The sequence below is a fragment of the Bubalus kerabau genome, chromosome 8, assembly GCF_029407905.1.
Source record: "Bubalus kerabau isolate K-KA32 ecotype Philippines breed swamp buffalo chromosome 8, PCC_UOA_SB_1v2, whole genome shotgun sequence".
Lineage (NCBI taxonomy): Eukaryota > Metazoa > Chordata > Mammalia > Artiodactyla > Bovidae > Bubalus > Bubalus kerabau.
In genome coordinates, this window is record NC_073631.1 from 35,730,613 (window position 1) to 35,757,277 (window position 26,665).

The window sequence follows — 26,665 nt, forward strand, 5'->3', positions numbered from 1 at the left end:
AAATAATGTATTTCTTGTGGCACCAGATTACCAGGGTAAAGTAGGTAGTGACAAAGAGCAGAAAATTCTTTCCAATGCTAGTCACAAATCTCGAACATTTAACAGTCTCCAGAAATTTCCCAGTCTTTCTCTTCAGTAAAGGTGATTTGCTCTGTGCGTAACTAAACTTCCTTTTTTTTTTTTTTTTGGCCATACCACATGGCTCGTGGGATCTTAATTCCCCAACCAGGGATTGAACTCAGGCCACAGCAGTGAAAATGCCGAGTCATAATCACTGGACCATCAGGGAATTCCCCTTTTATAATTTTTTTTTATATACAAAAAGCCGTAAATCAAAAATTATTCTTTTGTGAATAATTATTTATTTATAAGTAAATGAATATAATATGTCCTGATTTTTATTTGCAATATGTACACAAAACTGAAAATCAAATCTATTGATTTTGATACATAGTTCAAAGAATTTCAGACATGCCCTAAGCATGTTTAAAAATGTATTAATGCCCTATTTTCTTCATAAAGGCTTCTCTGATGACTTGGTGAGTAAAAAGTCTGTCTGCAATGTAGGCAACACAGGAGACTCGAGTTAGATCCCTGGGTCGGGAAGATCCCTTGGAGGAGGAAATGGCAACCCACTCTAGTATTCTTGCCTGGGAAATCCCATGGACAGGGAAGCCTGGTGGGTTACATTTCATGGGGTCACAAAGAGTCAGACACGACTGAGCACATTAGCACACATGTCTTTTTCTTCATGGTCTCAGAAAGATGGGGATCTTTCAGCTTCACTGAGTCTTAGTTTCCTCATCTTTAAAGGAATCTTTCTAAGAATGTTAAATGAATGTAGAGATGTTAATCAGCTAAGATCTTTCAAACTTGTTCTACAAATGTGGAATGATGATTCAAAACAAGGAAGGCCCAGTATAAAGAGAGAAAAAACAAGGGGATGAACAACAATATTAATTTAGCTATTCCTTCATTCAGTAAATATTTACCGTGTTCAATATCCTTCCTTTGATGGGAAACAGAAGAACAAAGCAGAAATGGGCTGCCCTTATCGGGTTTATACCTCAGTGGGAAAAGACACATTTTGTAATGAGCAAAAATTGCAATTGTGATGTTTAATAGGAAGGAGAAGTGCAATATACTCTGTGAACTACTATCAAGATGACAAAATCTAACCCAGAAGCATAGGGAATATTTCTCTGAGGAACTGATGTTTGAACCAAAAGAATGAATCAATTAGCAACATGCTGGGGTGTGTGTGTGTGTGTGTGTGTGTGTGTGTGTCTGTCTGTCTGTCTGTCTGTTTCCATGCAAATGCATGTTGGCCAGTTGTAAGGAGTAGGAAAGAGTAGGGGGTAGAGAAAGATCACTCCAGGAGGGTGGGCAAGAGGAACACCATGCACAACAAAGATCCAAGGAGCTCACAGAGGTCAGCGCGCCTGGATCATGAAGGAGCAAAGAGAGAAGCAGCCTGTAGCTACAGAGATGAATTGGGAATTGAATCTGAGAGCAACAGAAAGGCATTGCAAGTCTTTACATGGGTGTGTGACCTGGCCATATGTGCATTTTTACGTTACATTGCTTGCTGTGGAGAGTGCATTAGAAGCGTTCTAGAATGGATATGGAGAAGCCAGGTAGGAAGCTCTGATAGTAACCCAGGTAAGAGAGGATAGTAGTTATTATGGTTTGACAAAATGCCTGCGTGCTGTGTGCTAAGTCGCTTCAATCATGTCCGACCCTCTGTCCGTGAGACCCTCCAGGCAAGGATACTGGAATGGGTTGACCTTCCCTTCTCCAGGGATTACAAGGCCATTATCACTGTTGAGGAGAAAATGGATTCAAGTCTGACACAGAAAGTAGGGGAGAAGCAGGTGCCGAGGTTGACTGTCCCTTTCCCCAGGTTTCTGATATGAAGTAAATGATGGTGCTGACTCAGATATGCAACTGAAAGAGAAGCCAATCTGGCGACAGGATCAGAAGTTCAGGGCTTGGGGACTTCCCTGGTGGTCCAGAGGCTAAGACTCCACACTCCCAATGCAGAGGGCCCAGGTTCAAACCCTGGTCAGGGTACTAGATCCCATATGTTGCAACTAAGAGTTCACACGCCCAGCTAAAGATCCCACATGCCGTAACTAAGAGCCGGCACAGTCAGATAAATAAATAATAGAAAGAAAGCAAAAACAAGTCCAATACTCAGTGTGAGATGTTTTGAGCCACCCAGGTGGCAATTTTAAAGCATGATCTTTGGAATTTACTGTATTTAGAGTAACAAAGATAACAGAGAGTGAGAAAAACTAGACTGTAGAATAGCAAGAAGGTTCATCTTTGTCATGTGAAGAAATGGTAATAAGATAATATAATTGGCTTGTAGTCGCTTTAGTTGTGTTCGACTCTTTGTGACCCCATGGACTGTAGCCCTCTAGGATCCTCTTGTCCATGGCATTCTCCAGGCAAAAATACTGGAGTGGGTTGCCATGCCCTCCTCCAGGGTATCTTCCTTGACCTAGGGATCAAATCCACATCCCTTAGCATCTCCTGAATTGATAGGTTCTTTACCACTAGCGCCACCTGGGAAGCCCCAATATACTTGGCTTAAGGGAGCATTATTTGACTGTAATGCATAATAATCAGCAAAATAAAAGGAATAAATTTAGAAGTGATAGCAGAATGTTAATTGCAAACTAAATTTCAAATTCCTGGAAAAGAACATGCAATATGACAGTGATTAGAAGCAACACAATAGCTACAAGGTCATGGCAGGTTATGTCAAGTAACAGAGACAATGCAGTCAAAAATTCAGTCGAACTATAGAATCCCTCACTGGGAAGGACTTACACAAGGGAAACCAACTAAAGATAAGAATCAAAATTCATCAGTGTCTCAAGAAAGGGTCATGCAATAAATGACAAATTTCACAATTTCTTTTACACTTCTGTGGTTAGCAGTATGTCCTCATTTTCTAATAACATGAGAAATGTTAATATCATTAAAGGTATTTTAATACATAATTTAATTTTGAGCTACAACAAAAATGCAACTTGTAATGAGCAATATTTCTTTCATGCATTTTCAAGTATGTGGAACAAAATAAACCCCAGGTCTCAGTTGGCCAGCTTTAGAATCCCAGATAATTGAACTTCAGACACTACTAAGACAGAGTGTACCCTCGAACTATAGCCCTTCTCCTGGGTCCTGAAAAATGGTGATGAAAACAGGCCAGTCTCAATGAGGCAGGCTAAGACCTATGACCGGGACCATTTGCTGCAGTGCTTGCATCTGGACAAATATCCCCTCGAGTAACAAAATGAAAACAAAGTATAAGAAACTAAAAATAATCATGTGCACGTGTGGTTGGGGCAAATTATGGACATGATATGAAGAGACCAAAATCCCAACTGCCACTTTTGAAGAGCAGGAGGCAAAAGCAAGGCACTGTGCAAGCCCCCTGCGCACAATATCACCAAAGAAGTGGGCAAACTACCTAAGCCACCCCTCCAGGTGAGCCCTGGACCCCCCCTTGTTGTTTAGTCACAAGTCCTTTAAGTCCTGTCTGACTCTCTGCGACCCAACAGACAATAGCCCAGCCCACCAGGCTCCTCCGTCCATGGAATTTCCCAGGCAACAAATACTGCAGTGGACTGACATTTCCTTCTCCAGATCTTCCTGACACCCCTGCTGTCACCCCATATAAGGAACCAACTTGCCCCACCTCGGGGAGCAAGCGAGCAAGCAAGGGAACCTGCTATTTGTTTTCCCTCCTCTTTGCTGCAGCATGAGCCCCAGTAATAATGCCTTGTCTAAATTTCTTGACTGGCCTCTCATCAATTTTGATTGATTAAGGAGGCCGAGAACCCTAGTCAGTAATGTAACTGATCAAGGGCAAAAACAAAATCAAGTGAGAGAAACTTGTCACAAAGGTGAAGTAAAACAGCTAGAGAGTCTGACTGCACCTGCGCCCCTAACGCGCACCCTGCAGTAGCCAATCTGAAATCTTCACCATTAGGATCCCTCTCAACATGATAGAAAGAACAGCAAACTCAGTGTCAGAAAATCTATGTTGTTAACTCGACCCTTGCTGATTATATGGCCTTCAGTTAAGTGACTTACCATTTCAGAGACTTGGTGTAATAAAAGACCTGCATACACTGACCTCTAAATTCTCACACAAGCGTACACATCCATGAATCAGAAGGAAACACTGGAGTGTGAGAATTACCCTACAGCAGAAACCATTTTACAGAAATAATTTTAAAAGCATTTATATTCAGTTTTGAGTAGGATGACCTCATGTGACTGAGACACGATCTCAGATTCCCAAGATCTTAACTGTATCACTGATAAGCTTCCTCAGCTCCATCCTGTCTCGGTCACATGGGGTCATCCTACTTAAAATTGCAATCTTTTCCTGACTGGCACAGTCCCCTTCCTCTGCTCTATTTTCCCCGGACCATGCTCCACTTTTTAACATATTAAATCACTGATTTTCTATGCTTTTGTTGATTTGTCTACCCCACCACCAAATGTAAGTTTTACCTGGGCAGAGATATTGTTGTTGCTCATGGACAAATGCCAATGGACATATAATAACACATGACATAGAGAAGGTGCACAATTAATATTGTTGACTGGATGCATGAACGAATTCCAATATAAAGTAAAGCATTTCCTAACTCGAGTTATTATCATAAAATCAGATCTAACAACTATGCATCAGTCTATTAGCACAATGTTTTTTCCACATGGAAGCATATTTTAAGTAGATTTGTTTTTTGAAATAATACAAAACCTTTTTGAAAAAATAAGTGAGCAAATGTCAGCTTGGTGAACTGATTTGACCTTGTTCTGAGGAGAGAGTTCATTTAAGATCAGGCAAGTTCAAAGTCTATGAATCATAAAGCAATTAAAAACCAAAAAGGAAGTGTTATTTTTTTTTACGAACTATGCAAGTTCAAAAACCATTTAAGGTAACATTGTTATTGTGTTAGGAATTCCTCACTGCTGATGTCTGAGGGCAAAAGGTTTGGCTATAAAGTAAAAAAATGATTAAATGGATATATACTAGGAGTGATTCAAGTAAATAAACATTGAACATTGAAGGGATTTCCCTCTAGGAATAATCTTCAGAACAAATTTGCTAAGCCCACAAGAAAATTGGGCTTGTTACATTCTAGCCATATTTCATTTTTAGCTGAAACTTCTCTCAAGGAAGTCAGCCACTAGCCTACTACTAATAATGAGAAAACAGAAGTAAATGTTCAAAGCTTAGACATCCAGGTACTAAGCTAACTGTTCTACATTCACTAATTTTAAAAATGAGACATTTCTGTTGCAGTAAGAATAAATACATTGTCTAATATCAAGTGACCTGTTCCTAATACTTAAATTTATGAACATAAGGCAATACTTGCTAACACTGAGGACGTTCAAAGCATATGTCAGTAGAATCTGAAGACAAATCCCCACCAAAGTTCTAACAACCTTATTTCTTGGCACCATTGAAATTGTTTCATAGTTTTCTTGGGTATTTACTTTGAAGAGGATAGTGATCATTTTATATGTAAAAGTTGAGTTTTGTTTTTATTTATTTTTTTTTTTTTGAACCCTCCTCCCCGTTCCCTCCCCATACCATCCCTCTGGGTCGTCCCAGTCACCAGCCCCAAGCATCCAGTATCGTGCATCGAACCTGGACTGGCAACTCGTTTCATACATGATATTTTACATGTTTCAACGCCATTCTCCCAAATCTTCCCACCCTCTCTCTCTCCCACAGAGTCCATAAGACTGTTCTTAAAAAACACAAACAAAATATCTGTTGTGTATACTAAAGTTATACTAATAATTTTCACCCCTGGAAACACATGTACACAACTTGAGGGACTTTGTGCTCCTTCCTCTTCCCATTGCCAGCATTTAGCGGATGCCTGGCCACACAGCGCTCAATACAAATTTTAAGAAAAGAAGACTCAAGAAAGACCTAGTTGTTCTGGTAAAATCCATCTTTATTTGTTTGGATATGCTTCAAAATGAAAAATAGGGACTTCCGTGGCAGTTCAGTGGTTATGACTCTGCCCTTTCACTTCAGGGGACACGAGTTTAATCCCTGGTCAGGAAACTGGGATCCCACAGGCTACGCAATACAGCCAAAAATTAAAAACGACAAAAAACAAAACCAAAAAGTCAAATAATGCTGTGAATGGGGTTTTCTCCAAGTCAATTCAACAGGCAGAAATTGAGTACCTAAGATCTTGCACTGTGCTTTGTGCTAGGCACCAGCAGCATGGTGTAAAACAATATTCAATATCCTGTCATAAACCATAATGGAAAAGAATACATAAAAAGAATGTATATATGTGTATAACTGAATTACTTAGCTGTACAGTAGACAACGGCACAGCGTTGTAAATCAGCTACACTTCAGTTAAAAAAAAGACACAAGACTTCTACCATCACGGAGCTCTACGCTTCAGGGGAATGACAATGAAGTCCCTAATCGGTCTTTCCTCCTCCTTTTCACTTTCCTCAGGGGGACGTATGGCATAGTTATTCAGGAGAAGTACTTCTAGTCTTTGATCTATTCCACGATGCTTTGGCATTGATAGGGAAGCAGCAATGAGATAAATGTAGCCATGTCACCCAGACAGTGAATTGGCAAAACTAAAAAATCGGTATTTCAGTCTACTATATGTTTTTCTTATCACTTAAAAGAGCTATATCTCTATTTTTATCTCTGTCTTTCTCCCTTGCTCCTTTCTCTCTTCTTTGAAAAAAAACATGTTAAAGGAATTTTCAGAAGTAGAAATTTTTGAAGAAATGTAGAATATTGGCAGTTCTCCATGTTACCTGCTTTAGCCAGTTAATTTTGCCCATCACTAAATATGGCCGTTTGTGCCTTAAAAAGCAGTAAACCCCACTGAAACTGAAATGTGGATAACAGTAACTGGGGTCCTGAAACTTTTTTCTTATGGCCATCTCTATGTTCGACACAAAACACCACTTTTTCTATTGTAAAAATAATACACTTTATTTTTAGCTGCGCCAAGCAGCTTATGGATCTTGGTTCTCCTCTGGATCAGAGATTAACCAGAACCCCCATGCAGTGGAAGTACAGAGTCCCATCTATTGGACAACCAGGGAATTCTCTACACTTATATTATAGGAAATTTGTAAAATACAGAAAACCTTAAATTAAAAAAATGACATAAGTTTCGTCACTGAAAAACAACCATTCTTCACCTTTCGATATATTTCTTTCTAATATTACATCAATTCATTTCTTTTACCCTAGTTAAATCATGCTGTCATAATTTTCCCCTGTCCTTTTCCTTGCATATTAACGTAGGTATCTTCCAGTGTTACTGGATATTCTTTGAAGGTACATTTTTCCTTTCTAAAAAAATTACTTTCATTGAAGTATAGTTGCTGTACCATATTATAGGTGTACAATATAGTGATTCACAATTTCAAAGGTTATAGTAATTATAAAATATTGGCTATATTCCATGTGTTGTTCAAATATACCCTTGTGGCTTACCCTATACCTAATAGTTTGTTCTTCTTCATCTCATATGGCTATACTCCTCCCCACACTGGTAACCACTAGTTTGTTCTCTTATTATCTGTGAGTTGGCTTCATTTTTGTTATATTTACTGGTTTGTTATATTGTTTAGATTCCACATGTGATTTTTTTTAGAATTACAAGATATATGATTCCATATATCATACAGTATTTGTCTTTCTCTGTCTGAGTGGGCATCCTTGTCTTGTTCCTGATCTTAGAGGAAATACTTTTAGCTTTTTACTGTTGAGTATGAAGTTCACAGTACATTTTATCTATTTTCTTTGAATGAATGCATCATAATTTTCTCAGCCATTTATATGTGGCTATGTATTCAGGTTACTTCTCATTTTTCACTGTTATCAAATAAGGCAGCAATGAACATCTTTGTGCCTGACATTTTTCCTGTTCTTTGGACTATATTTTTAGAACAGAATTCCTAAAATTGGATTGAGTCAAACATTTAAAGTATATATTGCCAAACATTGTTTCCTTATTCATCTTAATAACTTTCACTTCCCACCTATTTTACTTCACTCTTGTGAACACTTGATAGTCTCATTTTTCAAAATGTCTTTGCTGTTTTAATTTGAATTTCTTTGTACTGTGAGTGTGAACATTTCACTATATCCTACTTTCTTGACCAGAGTACTATCACTTTTTTGTGTGTGAATTATCTATTTGTGTACTTTGCCCAGTTCTATTTGGGCTTTTGAATTTTCTTCTACACTTACATGAACCATTTAAATATTAAGAATATTAATCCATCATGATATTTCTAATGAAGAACTATTTGATTAGTTGTTGCCTCTAAATCTAAATTTATTCAGGATAACTTTTGCCTTCTTTTTAGCTTTATTTCAAATAATTATTTATATTTTCCATATGATTATTTACTTTCAATGACCATCACTAGTCCTTTTCAGACACTTTTATTCTTGTATTTAATTTTTATTCCTGACATTCCATTCATCATCTTTACTAGGCTATCTGGGTAACAATACTACTTACTCAACACCAAACACTTTTCAAGTCTTACCCAGTCTACATCTTACAAAAACCTTAGGTGGATTCTACTATTGTCTCAATTTTAACAATGCACAAATCAAGGGTGGAGTAACCTGTCCAAAACGACTCAGTCAATAAATGATGCAATTAAAATTCAAACCCTCCTAAGCTTCACTTCAGGGCGTCCTTTGTGGTTCAGTGGTAAAGAATCCCCTGGAAAAGGAAATGGCAACTGACTCTAGTATTCTTGACTGGGAAATCCCATGGATGGAGGAGCCTGGTGGGCTACAGTCCATGGGGTCACAAGAGTCAGATACGACTTAGCAACTAAACCACCTACCACCAAGCTTCACTTCATTCTAATCTTTCCCTTGTTCTTACTGCCTTATTCTCTCTCCTATTAATTCTGTGATTTACTTTAAAAATCTTCTTGTGCTATTATGGATAGCACAGATTTATAGATTTATAGATAGATTTATTTTCATAGAAGACAGTGATTTACTCAGAGGGATGATTCGCTACTGGAGTACTCAAGCTGCTATGAGAGGTGGATAAAGGTTATAGAACTCTCAAAGCACTGACTTGAGCAATTGGCCTACTGGTCTAATTTCTATAAAGCTGTCTCTGAGATCAGACTCAATACTTAACAGATTCAACAAGCTTGTGTTGAATCTTTATCTAAGGTGCTGTGTTATTAAAATATAAACAGAAATTTCTGGGACTTCCTTGGTGGTCCAGGGGAAGCCTCTGTGCTTCCATTGCAAGGGGCACTGGTTCTGTCCCTGTTTGGGGAACTAAGATCCTACATGACTTGTAGTGTGGCAAAAAAAAAAAAAAAAAAGAGAGAGAGAAAGAAATTCCTAATCATATACAAAGTAACAATAAATACCAAAAGAGGGACACAGATAATTAGCAGTAGGATGGGGGTGGGTAAGAGTCACTTCTTGCTAGTATAGACAGAGAAGGACACCCAGAAGAGTAGAATTCAGACTTCTATTTGTCATTGACTTGGATAGATGGCTTGGGCTTCCCTGATGGCTCAGGTGGTAAAGGATCCGCCTGCAATGCAGGAGACCTGGGTTCCACCCCAGGGTTGGGAAGATTCCCTGGAGAAGGGAATGGCTACCACTCCAGAATTCTGGCCTGGAGAATTCCAGGGACTGTATAGTCCATGCGGTCACAAGGAGTCAGACATGACTGAGCGACTTTCACTTTGGATACATGGCTTAATCACTTAGTTTTAGAATAAGTCAATCTGTTGTCTTCTGATCAGCATTTCACCCAAGTCAAGGCTGTTGCATCCATTGGTTAAACAATGTCAAGAGAAATAACCTCTTTGGGGAGCAATATGCTTACGTGAAGAGTTTTTCTTTTTTAAAGTGCATGTGTGCATAGAAGCAATCTGATGTAATCCAACGTGGATTCAGGCACATCATTCAATGTGCCCTGTCATCACGGTCACACATCCTTTGTGCATAGAATTAATTACACATAAATGGGTGGAGGGTGTGGGTCCTTGACTGTTGCTGCCACAGCTGCCATCTGTCTTGCTCTTTGGACTGAAACTTCCGGTGTGTTCTTTCTTTGGCTCAGGTCAGCAGAGTTCATCAGTGTGATTTTGCATTCCTTTTTTTAGAATGTTGAATCTTCAATTCACACTCAGATTGGCTAAATAGAGGGAGGAGAAATAAGGAAACTGAATTATTGGAGAGACCAGGGAAAGAAATACACAGGATTTACCACAAAAGAGTCATGGGAAGAAGAACCTCCTGAAGAATAAAAAAAATTCTCTTCTTAGGAGAAGAAGGAAAGTAGGTGAGAGGATAAAAATAAATTGTAAGAGGAGCTTGAAAAGGTAATGAAGGGTTGAGGGAGCTAGGATATAAATAGTCATCTAAATATACAACCAGAGAGCCTGGACATTCTTCAGAATCCATTTTTAGTCGGTGGTTGGTGGTTGATAAAAACACATGAAATGGATTTTCTATTAATGGCAGAATTTAAAACTTCTGAAATTCTACATTAAAGAAATAAAAACATTTATTAATAACACATTTATAGAAGTTAAAATGCAAGCAGTAGGAATTAAGGTTCATTTGTGAATAGTTTAATAGGCTGTGAGATAAAGCCAACTAAATAAAAGTAGCTAAAATGCCGGTGGTGCCACGTCTAGTATCTAATTTTTCAATGCACCGAGTGGAACTCACCGCTTATGCGACTTACATGGCAAATACTCTTTACATTTAAGATTGAGTCGTCTGAACATATTGGTGAGGACATGGAGAAAAGGGAACTATTGTGCACTACTTGCTGGAATGTAGATTGGTACTATCATTATGGAAAACAGTATGGAGGTTTCCTCAAAAAATTAAAAACAGAACCACTATATGGTCCAGCAATTCCATTTCTGGGCATTTACCTGAAGAAAACAAAAACACTAACACTAAAAGACATACGCTTGCTCATGTTCATTGAAACTTTACAAGAGCAAAGACATGGAAACAACATAAGTGTCCACTGACAGTGGAATAAAGAACATATGGCATGTACACATGAAATGAATATTGTTTAGCCATAAAAAGAATGACTCTGACTATTTCCAACAACATGGATGGATGTTACGCTAAGGGCGTTATTGAGGGCATTATGCTAAGTGAACTGAGTCAGACAGAGAAAGACATATACAATCTGATCTCACTTATATGTGGAATCTTAAAAACAAAAACAAAACAAGCTCATAGATCCAGAGAATAGACTGGTGGTAGCCAGAGGTGGGAAGTGGGAGTGGGACAAATGGCTGAATAGAGTCAAAGGTACAACTTTTCAGTTATAAAATAAATAAGTCATGAAGATGTAATGAACAGTGTGACGTTAACAATGCTGCTGCTGCTAAGTCGCTTCAGTCGGGTCCGACTCTGTGTGACCCCATAGACGGCAGCCCACCAGGCTCCCCTGTCCCTGAGATTCTCCAGGCAAGAACACTGGAGTGGGTTGCCATTTCCTTCTCCAATGCATGAAAGTGAAAAGTGGAACTGAAGTTGCTCAGTCGTGTCTGACCCTCAGCGACCCCATGGACTGCAGCCCACCAGGCTCCTCCATCCATGGGATTCTCCAGGCAATACTGAATAACATATTTGAAAGTTGCTTAGAGAGTGTCGGCTGCGAAGGTCCCAGAAGAGCTACCCTGGCCCGAGGGCAGGGGCGGCGGCCGAGAAGAGCTACCCCGCATCAGAGGTAAGGAGCAGTGGCTGCGCTTTGCTGGAGCAGCCATGAAGAAAAACCCCACATCCAAGGTAAGAGAAACCCCACATCCAAGGTAAGAGAAACCCAAGTAAGATGGTAGGGATGAGAGAGGGGATCAGAGGGCAGACAGACTGAAACCACAGTCACAGACAACTAGCCAATCTGATCACATGGACCACAGCCTTGTCTAACTCAGTGAAACTAAGCCATGCCGAATGGGGCCACCCAAGATGGATGGATCATGGTGGAGAGGTCTGATAGAATGTGGTCGACTGGAGAAGGGAATGGCAAACCACTTCAGTATTCTTGCCTTGAGAACCCCGTGAACAGTATGAAAAGGCAAAAAGATAGGACACTGAAAGATGAACTCCCCAGGTCAGTAGGTGCCCAATATGCTACTGGAGATCAGTGGAGAAAGAACTCCAGAAAGAATGAAGGGATGGGGCCAAAGCAAAAACAACACCCAGTTGTGAATGGGACTGGTGATGGAAGCAGGGTTCAATGCTGTAAAGAGCAATATTGCATAGGAACCTGGAATGTTAGGTCCATGAATCAAGGCAAATTGAAAGTGGTCAAACAGGAGATGACAAGAGTGAACATGGACATTCTAGGAATCAGTGAACTAAGATGGACTGGAATGGGTGAATTTCATTCAGATGACCATTATATCTACTACTGTGGGCAGGAATCCCTTAGAAGAAATGGAGTAGCCATCATGGTCAATAAAAGAGTCCGAAATGCAGTACTTGGATGCAATCTCAAAAACGACAAAATGATCTCTGTTAATTTCCAAGGCAAACCATTCAATATCACAGTAATCCAACCCAGGGATTGAACCCAGGTCTACCACATTGCCATCAGATTCTTTATCATTTGAGTCACCAGGGAAGCCCAAAACTAAACAATAATGTGTATCAATTATATTTCAATAAAAACATAGAGTTTTTTGGTAGAGCTTCGCATACTAGTTTTGCTTGACATTGGGTGGAAGGTGTGTTTCAGGAGAGGTTAATGTTATTTTGAATGGCAAACAGTTTCAAAGAAAACAGGGAAACTGAAAGCATCATTACGAACAAAGCTAGTGGAGGTGATGGAATTCCAGTTGAGCTATTTCAAATCCTGAAAGATGATGCTGTGAAAGTGCTGCACTCAATATGCCAGCAAATTTGGAAAACTCAGCAGTGGCCACAGGACTGGAAAAGGTCAGTTTTCATTCCAATCCCAAAGAAAGGCAATGCCAAAGAATGCTCAAACTACCACACAATTGCACTCATCTCACACACTAGTAAAGTGATGCCTAAAATTCTCCAAGCCAGGCTTCAGCAGTATGTGAACCGTGAAATTCCAGATGTTCAAGCTGGTTTTAGAAAAGGCAGAGAAACCAGAGATCAAATTGCCAACATCTGCTGGATCATGGAAAAAGCAAGAGAGTTCCAGAAAAACATCTACTACTACAACTACTACTAAGTCACTTCAGTCGTATCCGACTCTTAGCGACCCCATGGACTGCAGCCTACCAGGCTCCTCCATCCATGGGATTTTCCAGGCAAAAGTACTGGAGTGGGGTGCCATTGCCTTCTCCAAGAAAAACATCTATTTCTGCTTTATTGACTATGCCAAAGCCTTTGACTGTGTGGATCACAATAAACTGTGGAAAATTTTGAAAGAGATGGGAATACCAGACCACCTGACCTGCCTCTTGAGAAACCTATATGCAGGTCAGGAAGCAACACTTAGAACTAGACATGGAACAACAAACTGGTTCCAAATAGGAAAAGGAGGACGTCAAGGCTGTATATTGTCACCCTGCTTATTTAACATATATGCAGAGTACATCATGAGAAACGCTGGGTTGGAAGAAGCACAAGCTGGATCAAGATTGCTGGGAGAAATATCAATAACCTCAGATATGCAGATGACAACACCCTTATGGCAGAAAGTGAAGGGGAACTAAAAAGCCGCTTGATGAAAGTGAAAAGAGGAGAGTTGAAAAAGTTGGCTTAAAGCTCAACATTCAGAAAACGAAGATCATGGCATCTGGTCCCATCTCTTCATGGGAAATAGATGGGAAACAGTGGAAACAGTGGCTGACTTTATTTTTTTGGGCTCCAAAATCACTGCAGATGGTGACTGCAGCCATGAAATTAAAAGACGCTTACTCCTTGGAAGGAAAGTTATGACCAACCTAGAGAGCACATTCAAAAGCAGAGACATTACTTTGTCAACAAAAGTCCATCTAGTCAAGGCTAGATGTATGGATGTGAAAGTTGGACTGTGAAGAAAGCTGAGCGCCTAAGAATTGATGCTTTTGAACTGTGGTATTGGAGAAGACTCTTGAGAGTCCCTTGGACTGCAAGCAGATTCAACCAGTCCATTTTAAAGGAGATCAGTCCTGGGTGTTCTTTGGAAGGACTGATGCTAAAGCTGAGACTCCAATACTTTGGCCACCTCATGCAAGGAGTTTACTTGTTGGAAAAGACTCTGATGCTGGGAGGGATTGGGGGCAGGAGGAGAAGGGGATGACAGAGGATGAGATGGCTGGATGGCATCACTGACTCGATGGACATGAGTTTGAGTGAACTCTGGAGTTGGTGACAGACAGGGAGGCCTGGCATGCTGCGATTCATGGGGTCACAAAGAGTCAGACATGACTGAGCGACTGAACTGAACTAATGCTGACAATGGCATTTATGGTATCTCTGCCACAGACAGTACAGTACTACATGAACTGTACTTTTCAGCACGACATGAACTGCAACACAACCAAATAATAAAACACACAATCCCAGTCTATTTGGGCCAGAAGAACTTCTATGAATAAAACAATCTACAATCTCCCTGAAGGCAGAATTTAATGTTTATACCGTCTGTCACTATCATTTAGCGCCTCTATGACTGTTGAAAGTCTTGTTACCGTTTAGCGGCTCGGTCGTGTCCTACTCTTTTGTGGCCCCGGGGAATGTAGCCCACTAGGCTCCTCTGTCCATGGGATTTCCCGGGCAACAATACTGCATTGGGTTACCATTTCCTTCTCCAGGGGATCTTCCCAACCCAAGGATCAAACCCGTGTCTCCTGCATTGGCAGGCAGGTTTTTATCACTGAGTCACCTGGAAAGCTTATTGAAAGTAACAGAGAATACATACATGTAGCTACATACATGAGGTGAAGAATAGCAAGAAGGGCAAAAATAGACTGAGAAGGGGGTTTTATTACTAATATATAACAATTACTGAGTGCTTAATGTGTTTCAGGCACTGTACAAGCCCTTTCAATACACAAATCACTTAATCTTGCAATAACTTTATAAGGTATCATTATTATCTCCTTTTACCAAAGAGACAAGTCAAGGACTGAAAAGTTAAGTAAATTATGAATTGTTCAAACTTAGCGAAAGGGCTGGAGAAGGCAATGGCACCCCACTCCAGTACACTTGCCTGGAAAATCCCATGGTCAGAGGAGCCTGGTAGGCTGCAATCCATGGGGTCGTGAAGAGGTGGACATGACTGAGCGACTTTGCTTTTCATTTTCATGCATTGGAGAAGGAAATGGCAACCCACTCCAGTGTTCTTGCCTGGAGAATCCCAGGGACGGGGGAGCCTGGTGGGCTGCCGTCTATGGGGTCGCACAGAGTCGGACACAATTGAAGCAACTTAGCAACAGCAACAGCAACATCGAAAGGGCTTCCCAGGTGGTGCTAGTGGTAAAGAACCCACCTGCCAATGCAGAAGACTCAAGATGTAGGTTCCATCGGGTTGTGAAGATCCCCTGGAGGAGGGCATGGCAACCCACTCCAGTATTCTTGCCCGAGAAATCCCATGGACTGAGGAGTCTGGCAGGCAACAGTCCATACGGTCGCTTAAGAGTCATGAGAGACTGAAGTGACTTAGCATGCACGCAGTAGTTGAATCTAAGTTGAAGTTGTTTGTGGAGTTTGATACCATAAAAGAAAATTGCTGTAAATTAAAGATTTACTTGTGGAAAGGCACAGAGGGTAAAAAAGCAAATCATCTGAGAGGTGAGTTGGGCCAAAATGGAGTGAACACTCATATATGTGGTGGGGTTGAGGGAGAGAGTGTAAGGAAGTGAGGTGGATGAAGATGGTCAGTGAGACATTGTGTGTTGCAGCCCTTAAAAGTCAAGTGGAAACTCTCAGATACAATAGATACAGTTGGTGGTAAGGAGCCATTGAATGATTTCTAAGATAGAGTCATAAGATGAAAATGTTTCATGGGGCTTGAAAAGGCAGTGTAGGAGAGTGTACTATAATAACGTACCATTGTAGGCAAGTGGTTAAGAGTGTAGTTATGAGGGCTGGGAGCTGGATTGCTTTCAAGTCCTGGGTCAGCTGCGTACCAGTTGTGTGACTTTGGGCACGTGATGTCAAACCTCAGTTTCTGTGACTGTAAAATGGGAGTAACAATAAAATTACACATGTCAGAGGATAATTGTGAGGATTAAATGATTTAATCATTTTCAAATACTTGGGATAATTCCTGGCAGTGCTTAGTCAATGCTAGTTATTATTACTCCTGTAGGTATGTATTATTTTTCCCGCAGGTATGTAATAAACTGTGGCAGGGATGCTAATCTTGAATGTTGGGAGAGTACATTAAAGCCTGTGAAAGGACTACATGCCAGTGGAAGACAGGAAGGTATGGATTATGGGGAAGCACACTTCAAAAGGAAAAATGGCTGCTTGAATGAAGGGGTATGAGTCAAGACTTGCAAAGGGGTTGCTTTCCAAAGAGTTTCACTGGAAGGTAATGAGGTTCATAGTGGAAGTGGCTAATCCAGCTGTTCAATATTACAGGAGTGGCTGGCAGTAATGTGAGACAGGAGTCAGAGTCTTTAAAATCAACAGTTATGGCTTGGAAGTAGCTAGAACCATCCATTGTTTTAGGTCCATTGTATTTTATATGCATATCTTCATGCCAGTGGAGCAAAACAACTAATATATATATATATATATATGTATAAGAGCTTTATTGAAAATTCTGTGGGCTATACTGATCCTTAAACCACGTACTCCTTGATAGAGATTATCACTTGAAGCTCAAGCCTGTAGAAATAGTGCAATCAACAAAATATATGTTCTACTTTAAAAAAATATCCTGTTACTCAGCCATAAAAAAGAATGAAATAATGCCATTTGCAGCAATATGGATGGATCTAGAGATGATCATACTAAGTAAGTCAGAAGGAGAAAGACAAATAACATATGACAGCAATTTTATGTGGAATCTAAAAAACTGATAAAAATGACTTATTTACAAAACAGAAATAGAGTTGCAGACATAGAAAACAAACTTTTAGTTAACAAAGGGGAAAGGGCTGCTGCTAAGTCACTTCAGTCGTGTCCGACTCTGTGCGACCCCATAGACGGCAGCCCACCAGGCTCCCCCGTCCCTGGGATTCTCCAGGCAAGAACACTGGAGTGGGTTGCCATTTCCTTCTCCAATGCATGAAAGTGAAAAGTGAAAGTGAAGTTGCTCAGTCATGTCTGACCCTCAGCGACCCCATGGACTGCAGCCCACCAGGCTCCTCCATCCATGGGATTTTCCAGGCAAGTGTACTGGAGTGGGGTGCCATTGCCTTCTCCGAGGGGAAAGGGAGAGGGAGATAATTAGGAGTTTGGGAATCGCATATACACAGTACTATATATAAAATAAATAACAAGGAATTACTGTATAGCACAGGGAACTGTATTCTATATCTTGTAATAATCCATAATGAAAAAGAATCTAAAAAAGAAAAAAAAAAAAAACGGAATCACTTTGCTGCACACCTGAAACTAACACAACATTGACAATCAACTATACTTGAATTAAAAAAAAATCCTGCATTGTTTTAGGGAGGATATAGGGCATTTTTCAAGGATACATAAAATATTGAATATATGACAAGATCACATAAACTAAATGAAGGACAAGGTAAAACAAAAGTGGAAAAAAAGAGAAGCATGAATCAGATTAAAAACACATGGGAGAAAGGGGAGAGCCTTATACATTTGCCCCAGGTGGAACAAAGGGTTGGCGTTAAGCCTTTAAATGGTTGGGCTGATGCTGTACACACACATTTCCAATTAGAACACAGATTGTGAGTGGTCTGTTAGAAAGGCTAATTAACAGTTTGTAAAGAAAGAAACCTAATTGTATAGCTAAGTAAAAAAAAAAAAAAAAAATTAAGGCAAAGAAAATCTGGAATAAAAGATGGAAAGAAAATTATGACTTTGAAATATGAGTTACTTAAAGTACAGAAAATACACTATGCAGTAAAAACTAAAAAGATTTTCTTCTTTTAAACTTTTGCAGTGAGCTGAGAGGTAACTCCTCTAAGTCAGAGAACGCAGACAAAAGGTTACAAAAACATCCATTTCCCCTGGGTTGACAAGTATGAAAAGCTCTGATGTGTTAATGCTGCTTTATGAATTTGAATTGTCTTCACAATTGCACTTACTTTTCATCAATTTGAGGAAGAGAGGACCAGAAAAACCTGTAAACGGCAACAGTAGATATGGCGTTAAATTACAACTAAAGCAACATGTTAAAATACAGGATACTTTTAGAATCCAAATAAAAATATGTTTTTAAATGTCTTGAGAAAAACAGGGCATTCATCTGATGGCTAAAACCCCAAAATATTACACTCTTTTACATAAATTTCTACCTTGAAATGTCCGTTTGGATTTATATGTTTAAGAAAATATCTTCCCATATATTTCCATGGGCTGCAGTCAACCAGGCTCCTCTGTCCATGGAATACTCTAGGCAAGAATACTGGAGTAGGTTGGCATTTTCTTCTCGAGGGGATCTTCCCCATCCAGGATTCGAACCCCATCTCCTGCATTGCAGGTAGGTTCTTTCCCATCTGAGCCACCAGGGAAGACCATTTTATTTGTATGTCTCTTCAAATAAAGGATAAACATATATACCTTAGAAACTGTCAAACAACTGAAGAAAACACTTGCAGAAAAATTTCACCTGGCCTTTTAAAAAATGCTGCTTGGAAGGGAATTTTATTTTTTCACCATATCTTTAATTTGTTGTTATAAAGACAAAAATATATGACTTAAAGAAAAAAAAAACCAAGTAACAAACGACGTGTAATCTAATGAAAAACAAAATATAAGAGAGCGGAAGGAAATTTTAACTACAGAATGGGCAAAGCCGGATATTGTTTTATTAGAATATATTGGATGCGATATCAAAGAAAATTTCCCTTATCTACTCGAGTCACAAGAAGCGAATTGTATAGTGACATTTATATCTATCTGTATATTCATAATTTCGTGGACCTGTACAGACAAGGGCTCTCTAAACGTAAAAGCCCTCGGTTGATTCAGCTGATAAGCGTTCCCCTGCTCGCCCTTTTGCTGAGGGGCAACAGAAGCGAGGACATTCCTCCCATAATTCCAACCTGTTTCGTAATTTCGCGCAATCAGGATTCAATAGAACCGGCCGGGAGCTGTCCCGAGACTGCGGGTGATTGGCCGAGCGCAGAGCACCGGGCGTGGGCTTTGCGCAAGTTCTCCGCTCCCTGCTCCCAGGGCCACGGGAAGTCGGGGCGCGTTCGAGCAGCGGCTCTTCAAGACTCAGAGGAGCCGAGACCGCTGTTCGCATCCGCCGCGTCTTTCCGCTGGAGTCTGAATCTCTTCTTCAAAGATTCACGCCTTAGTGTACATTCCGAGGGAAAGCCCGAGGTAGGGCGCGGGAAGCTGGGGACTAGACGGAGAAGGTTTGGGGGGAGGATGGGTGGGCTCTCTAATTTCCTGAGTTGGGTCTCCTGGGGCGGAGGGCTTCGGAGGAGAGGGAAGGGGAGATGCCAATTGGCAAGTCCAAGGGGACTAAAAGGGGTGAGACTTATTCTCAGTTGGGGAGCTCTTGAGGCATCTGTCTCTAGTTTTTTTTTGTTGTTGTTGTTGTTTTTGAGATAGTTATCCGTCCTGGAGTCTGCTGCCCCGAGCCTGCAGAGCCAGCGCTGTGCGGGCAGCCGGGCTCTGACCCCGCGGGCAGATGGATGGCGTGGGGAACCGGGAGGCAGAGCCGCGGTGGAGGCGGGCAAAGTCCGGGCCGGGCCGCCGCCCTGCCCCTCGGCTCGCGTGCGGAGGCTGGATGCCTGGCGCTGAGTAATGTCCCTGCGGCGACCCTCGCGGCCACGAGCCGCTGGAGCATCAGGGCGAGCGCTCCGCCCTTCTGCCCGGCGCGCTGTAGTCAAGTTCAGTTTCATCTTAGCCTTCTGAGGATCTTACGTTTGACTGATTGGCTGTGGTTGCTCCTCAGGTCGCGATGGATCTTGAAGACGGCCGCAATGGAAGAGCAGGGGGGGAAAATTTCTTGAAAAGGGACAAAAAAAGGTAGTTTGTTTCACTTTCATACTTTACGTGGCTTGAGAAACTTGGGAGATTTGTTTCCGGCCTCCAACTCTGAATTAAATGAGCTGATGGTGGTGGTGGTGATGGGTTTTTGTATCTTAAATGTAGGCAGTTGTGGAGGTTCACTGGCTTGAGTTGAGCCCAGCATTTGCATGGTGAGCTTCTTCCTCAGCTTTTTGGACCCACACAGGCCAAGGCTCATTTCCTTTCCTGTGTTTTATAACCTTCTGCTTTACGTGTGATGTTGGTCGTCCGCGAGCCTGCTTTGTGGTCCAGTCTGTTCCTTCTGGTAAAACAGTCACTTAAACATTGCATGTTTGTGGCACGCAGCAGATGGGACAGAAGGCCACGACTACTTTTAAATGTTCTTTTTTTCTTTTTAAGGCAATGGGTATCTGACTCTGGTAGAAGTAATTGTAAGACGAGTGTACTATCAAAGAATTATTAGAATGGTGTAGAATTATCCTGACTGTGTATAGGATTGGTTCCGTAATCACATAGGAAAAATAATTATCTTAAGTAAATTTTGATCACAGTGCAATATCTGTACAGGAAATTTTTAATTTCACTCAGCTCTGTTAGTAATAAATGGTAAACTTAAATTAGTAAAGTTATGAATATTATTAGAAACCAAACTTTTCAGTGTAAGAGAAAAGAAATACAAGTGTGGACATTAAGTAGACTCTTTAAAAACAATGTTGAATCTGAATATGATTTCATGATTTTTTTTAATAGGTCAGTTTCTGTCCTTTGAGAGCACACTCAATGTCAATCTTGGTTTCTCAGTATGGTTCCTTACAAAAAGGATATCTGCACCCAACAGAGAAAGGGTTAATGTCAATTGAGGCTGAGCTTGGAGTATCTTGTAGTACCTGAAAACAAGAGGCGGAGGGCGATTATGAAAAAAGGACACAGGAGCTGGCTTGAAGGGGCTTTCACTGGCCCACATCAGGGACAGTTTGAGCATCAACAAGAATAATGACTGTACTTGATTGTGAGGTGAAGAACTTGATTGTGAAATACTGAGTAAATTAATTTTTAATAAAATTCTGAGAGGGGGAGGAAAACTAAGAGAGAAAGAAGGGGGGAGAGAGAGGGAGGGAGAACCCTTCTTCACAGAAAAATGTTGAAACCTGTATTGTTATAATTGGTTCAGGCAAGGATTTTTAATGGATCCTAAACCACTCAGAGAAAGGTTGAATCTATGAATTAGCCACAATTCGTAATTGGAAAAAGGAAAATGTGATTTTTTTTTCCAGTGGAAAGATAGTGCAGTTAGTCACCGTAACCAAGTGATCATACCTGGCCTGGCTCGTGGAATAGACTGCATTAGTGACATGGCACCACCTAGGAAGTATGTTTGCAAAATCTCATTTAGTGACTCTAACTTATCAAGCTTTCAGACTAATGCTGTCCAATAGAAATACAATGTGAACCACATACGATGTAAACCACATTGGTAATTATTAATTTTCTAATACCAACTTTTAAAAAGTAAAAGCAAACAGGTGAAATTAATGTTGGAAATACATTTTAAGGATCCAAGTATGTTCAACCTATTATCATTTCTACATGTAATGAGGATTATTAATGAGATAGTTTGCATTCTCTTTTACAATGCATCCTCAAATCTGTATTTCATACTTAACTGCACAATTTGGACAAAGATTGAAACAGATATATCTAAGATGTGGGACATTCTATAAGACACCTGTTTTTGTTTCTGTAAAAAGTCAATATTTGGTGGGAGGTAGGTAGGGAGAAGAATTTCTAGATTTAAAAGAGACTAAAGAGACAAATAGAGAAGGAAATGGCAGCCTGCCCACTCCAGTATTTTTGCCTAGGCAATCCCATGGACAGAGGAGCCTGGCGGGCTACGGTCCGTGGGGTGGCAAAAGAGTCAGACACGACTTAGTGACTAAACAACAACAAAGAAACAAAACCACCACATATAATACATGAGCCTTAATTACATCAGAGTTCTAAAAAGGAAAAACCTATAGAAAACATTCTTGGAAATTTTGAATGTGGATTGATATCAAAATTGCTGTTAATTTTATTGTATGTGATAATGGTAGGAAAACATGTGAAGTGCCATGATATTTGCAGCTTATTTTCAAATAGTTTGGCGATTAACAGTTATAAACGTCCTTATGCATTAAAGAAAATATGGTCAAAATGTTCACAGTTGTTGAATCTAGGTGAATTTTTAATGGGTAGTCATTATTAATATTCTTTTTGTTTGAAGGTTTTCATGATACATTTTCATAAAATAGATTATATTGAGTGGAAGGTAGATATTTTTGTTTTTAAGTTTTTAAACTTGGTATCTTAAACAAATACGTATTTTTTGACGCAAAGACGTAGGGACATTGAAATAAAAAGTATTAAGGCTCTGTGGAAGGAAAGAAATGTGTTTGATAGATTGGTGGTTTCCAGAGGTGGAGGAATGGGGGACAAAACAGGTGAAGGGGGTCAAAAGGTCCAAAGTGCCAGTTATAGAATAAGTCATGGAGGTGTAATGTACAGCAGTGTGACTCCGGTTAATAACACTGTATTGCATATTTGAAAGTTGCTAAGAGTAAATCTTGAAAGTTCTCATCACAAGGAAGAAAATTCTGTGATTTTTGTATGATGACAGATGTCAACTAGACTCGTGGTGATGATTTCCCAGTATATACAAATATCAAATCATTCTCTTGTACACCTGAAACTGATACAGTGTATGTCACTTATACCTCAGTTTTTAAATATTTATTTTCAATTGAAGGACAATTGCTTTACAGTATTGTGTTGGTTTCCGCCAAACATCAACATGAATCACCCATAGGTATACATATGTGCCCTCCCTCTCGAACCTTTTTGAAAAAGGTGTTCAATAAATATTTGTGGGACATTTACTTATTTATTCTTCTGTAAGAGCCCATATTTTGGAAACAATATTTCTTTTAAACTTGCATATACTGTCATTTTATTGTTGATTGCTGTCATGGTCTACAAACTTTTTTTTCAAACTAGAATTTTTTTTTTTTTTAGTTAAGTAACTCTTATTAAAATGTGCTCACCATTATTGAGGGAGAAGGCAATGGCACCCCACTCTAGTACTTTGCCTTGAAAATCCCATGGATGGAGGAGCCTGGTAGGCTGCAGTCCATGGGGTCGCTAAGAGTTGGACACGACTGAGCGACTTCACTTTCACTTTTCACTTTCATGCATTGGAGAAGGAAATGGCAACCCACTCCAGTGTTCTTGCCTGGAGAGTCCCAGGGTCGGGGGAGCCTGGTGGCTGCCGTCTATGGGGTCGCACAGAGTCGGACACGACTGAAGTGACTTAGCAGTAGCAGCACCATTATTGATGTGAATCTGTTTTTTATAAAGCTATGTATTTTTCCAATTTTATTGAGTTATAATTGACCTACAATACCTTGTAAGTTTAGACTGTATAGCATAATGGTTTGAATTACAAATATTGTGATGAGAAATTTTAGGATCCACCTTCTTATAGCATCTGATTCTTCTATATCGTACAGCACTGTTAACCGTAGTCATCTTGTGGCACATTGCTCTCTAGCACTCTTACCTTATAACTGAAGGTTTGTACCTTTGGACCAGCTTTCTTTCATCCTGTCTCCCCCCCTCTAGAAACCACAAATCTTTTCTTTTTCTATGAGTTTGTTTTTTAAACTGTATATTCTAATTCAGAGTCATAAAGAAGCATGTGACTTGCTGATAATGTGAATAGGTATAATGCTTGGGTAATAGTACCCTTTGGCATAGTTGTGTTTGTAAAGATTCTTTATTAAAATACAATTTGATAAGCAACTTCCTATTTGTCAGCACTGTGTTGGAGCAAATGGGGATAAATGAATCTTCTAAGAGGGGTGACAGTGAGTGTTCCTGGCAGGGCAGTGTCTCAGAAGTCTGACCCTGCACCAGATAGCCTGGTGTCTGGGAGTTAGACTTCTCCGTGGAAAGCTTGGCTTCGTTCTAACTGTGTGACCTTGGACAAGTGAGTTAACTCTTCTCAACTGCAATTCTCTTGTCTGTAAAGGAAGGACAAAAATGTGCCTGCCTCACAGAGATTAAGATGAAATGAGGTCTTGTATGGGAAGTGTTTACTTAGCCAGTGTCTGGAACATTATAAATTCTTCAGAGCAGCTGCAGTTTTGGAGAGTGAAAAAATAAATAAAAAGCTTAGAGCTAAAACTCAATTCTGTATGGCTAGTTTTCTCCTCTTACCCTGATTCCAGGGGTACTGAAACTGTGCCTTTACTGGGAATAGGGTGGAACCGAATCTGAAGAGTTATGTTTGTGTATTTTGTGTGTTTCTCAGTAGTGGAACGTCGCTCCAGAGCCAAATATGGAGTAAACTCTGGTTTTTTTTCTTTAGAAGTTTCTTCGACTCTTTGACTTTGCTTAGCATAAAGAACAAAGACACAGATGAATTTACTTTTTGAACTTGAAAAGCTGTGTAAAAAGAATGTACTTCTTCCCTGAGATAGTCTTTCTTTTATAAATAGGAAAATACAGATGCGGAGGTTGCTCTCATATGCTGGATGGCAGTTAGAGTAGAACACCAGTTAGTTTTGAATCTGCGCTCGAAATAATTGACCTTTCTCTGCCTGAGGACAGCTTTTTTTTTTTTTTTGCGGTTTACAAACCATCTTTTTTGATGGTGCATTTTCTAGGTTGTGTGTACTGCCACAATGGCCCATTTAGGGCTCCAGACATCTTTTCAGAATTAGATTTGCTCATGGAGAGTGATTGAATTATGTTTCTTTCTTAGGATAATTTATGCCCTGCATGTTTGCCACTACTCTCCCTGAGGTAAAGGAATAATATCTAGGTAGATGAAGGATAATATCTAGGTAGATAGAAGGATAGACTATCTGTTGCTAAAATCCCTGAGATGATAATTAAAAGGGATTAACTCTGGGGAGCATGAGTGAGTTCTAAGTAGAAGAAAGACATGAAGCTCTCTTTTTTAGTTTAGTTTTTCTAATTCCAAATTTGTGTGTCTCTGTGTATTCATCATAGAAAATTAGGAAATACCAAAGGCACAAGGAAGAAAATAATTGAAATCTCGACAGAAGTCTCAACACCCAGTGATAGCCCCGTGTATAGATTTCTAGGTATATGTAAACATACTCAAACTTTATAAATGGGATCATGTTATAATCTGTTTTTGTAATGACACTGTAGACATGTTTGTTTGTCCTGGTTGTTGCTAAATATAAGCTCTACGTTGATTGGATATAGATTTACATAGTTTTTAAAGCTTTATGTCATTCTGTTGCTAGGTTTTTCAGTAAAAAAGATGAGAAGAAAGAAGAGAGACCAACTGTCAGTACTTTTGCAATGGTGAGTTTGAATGTGTTCACTATTATATCTATCTACACACACACAGCTGATTCACTTTGTACAGCAGATACTAGCACAAGGTTGTAAACCAGTCTCACTCCAATGAAAACAAAGCGAAACAAAAGGAAAAGTGCTGTGCTTCTCTTGATCTAAAAAAGAGGTATTTCATCTGGTATAATATTTTCTTGGGGGGTATGTTAATGAAGAGGTAAAATGAACTCATTTAATTCAGCTTGTTTTCAGGGAATGATGAGCTTTATACACAAACTTGCTGTGTGCAATGAGCCTCCAGAGTCCCCTGTCCTGGCCTGGGTTTCCGTATTCTCCTAACCAGTTATGTCACCAGTGATACGTCAACTACACAAGCTCTTCTCCCATTGGTGGTCTCAGTCCTAGACAGAGGAAGCCAGCCTCATGGAGTGTGGTTCAAACAAAACCTGGGGTACCCTGTCGCCATGGGCTCTAATCCTGGCAGGTTTGAGGTCAAAGTCCCAGGCACTCATAATAGAAGTTAGCAATGGGTTATTAATTACTATGGCTTAGTACCTATCACTGTGCTTCTGTGCTGAATAACTGAAAATCTGGAATTTGAAAACCTTATTATACTTCTTTGTCTTATTTTCTGGTTTCATGGTGGCCACTTAGAAGCTTTTCTTTAATCAGATTTGGAATAAGACAGGCTGGTTGATGAGCCCTCTTTACCTGTATCCGTTTTTGTTTTTTTCCCTGAGAATGCAGATTTAGGGGAACTGTGCAGTTAGAACCTGGAAGACTTACTGAACCAATTAAGTCTTGTAGTACACCCCACTCCAGTACTCTTGCCTGGAAAACCCCATGGACAGAGGAGCCTGGTAGGCTGCAGTCCATGGGGTCGCTAAGAGTTGGACACGACTGAGCGACTTCACTTTCACTTTTCACTTTCATGCATTGGAGAAGGAAATGGCAACCCACTCCAGTGTTTTTGCCTGGAGAATCCCAGGGACAAGGAGCCTGGTGGGCTGCCGTCTATGGGGTCACACAGAGTCGGACATGACTGAAGTGACTTAGCAGCAGCAGCAGTACACACTTTGTAATTCAGACATAACGCACCAGACACTTGTAAAATTTGTGTATGTGTGTGGG

The 26,665-nt window shown here is 40.1% G+C and overlaps 1 protein-coding gene and 1 long non-coding RNA gene across 6 annotated transcripts in view; one reads left to right on the forward strand and one right to left on the reverse strand.

The window, feature by feature from the left end:
* Positions 1–5,981: 5,981 nt before the first annotated feature.
* Positions 5,982–18,879, reverse strand: LOC129659036 (uncharacterized). 5 transcript variants are annotated; one of them, XR_008717756.1, is made up of 5 exons: positions 18,743–18,879; positions 18,268–18,303; positions 16,086–16,211; positions 15,525–15,718; positions 5,982–10,235 (listed from the first exon to the last, which is right to left on the reverse strand). It is a non-coding gene; the product is annotated as an uncharacterized LOC129659036 (long non-coding RNA). The 5 variants fall into 5 exon arrangements; XR_008717755.1 differs by having other exon boundaries at positions 15,525–15,764; XR_008717757.1 differs by lacking the exon at positions 15,525–15,718 and adding an exon at positions 17,496–17,552.
* Positions 18,773–26,665, forward strand: part of LOC129659035 (ATP-dependent translocase ABCB1) — a 110,189-nt gene continuing 102,296 nt past the window's right edge. Inside the window, exons 1-3 of the mRNA XM_055590043.1 lie at positions 18,773–19,510; positions 20,091–20,164; positions 25,483–25,543. Coding sequence (XP_055446018.1) covers positions 18,968–19,510; positions 20,091–20,164; positions 25,483–25,543 — 678 coding nt within the window. The 5' untranslated portion in view covers positions 18,773–18,967. The remainder of the gene's footprint in view (positions 19,511–20,090; positions 20,165–25,482; positions 25,544–26,665) is intronic.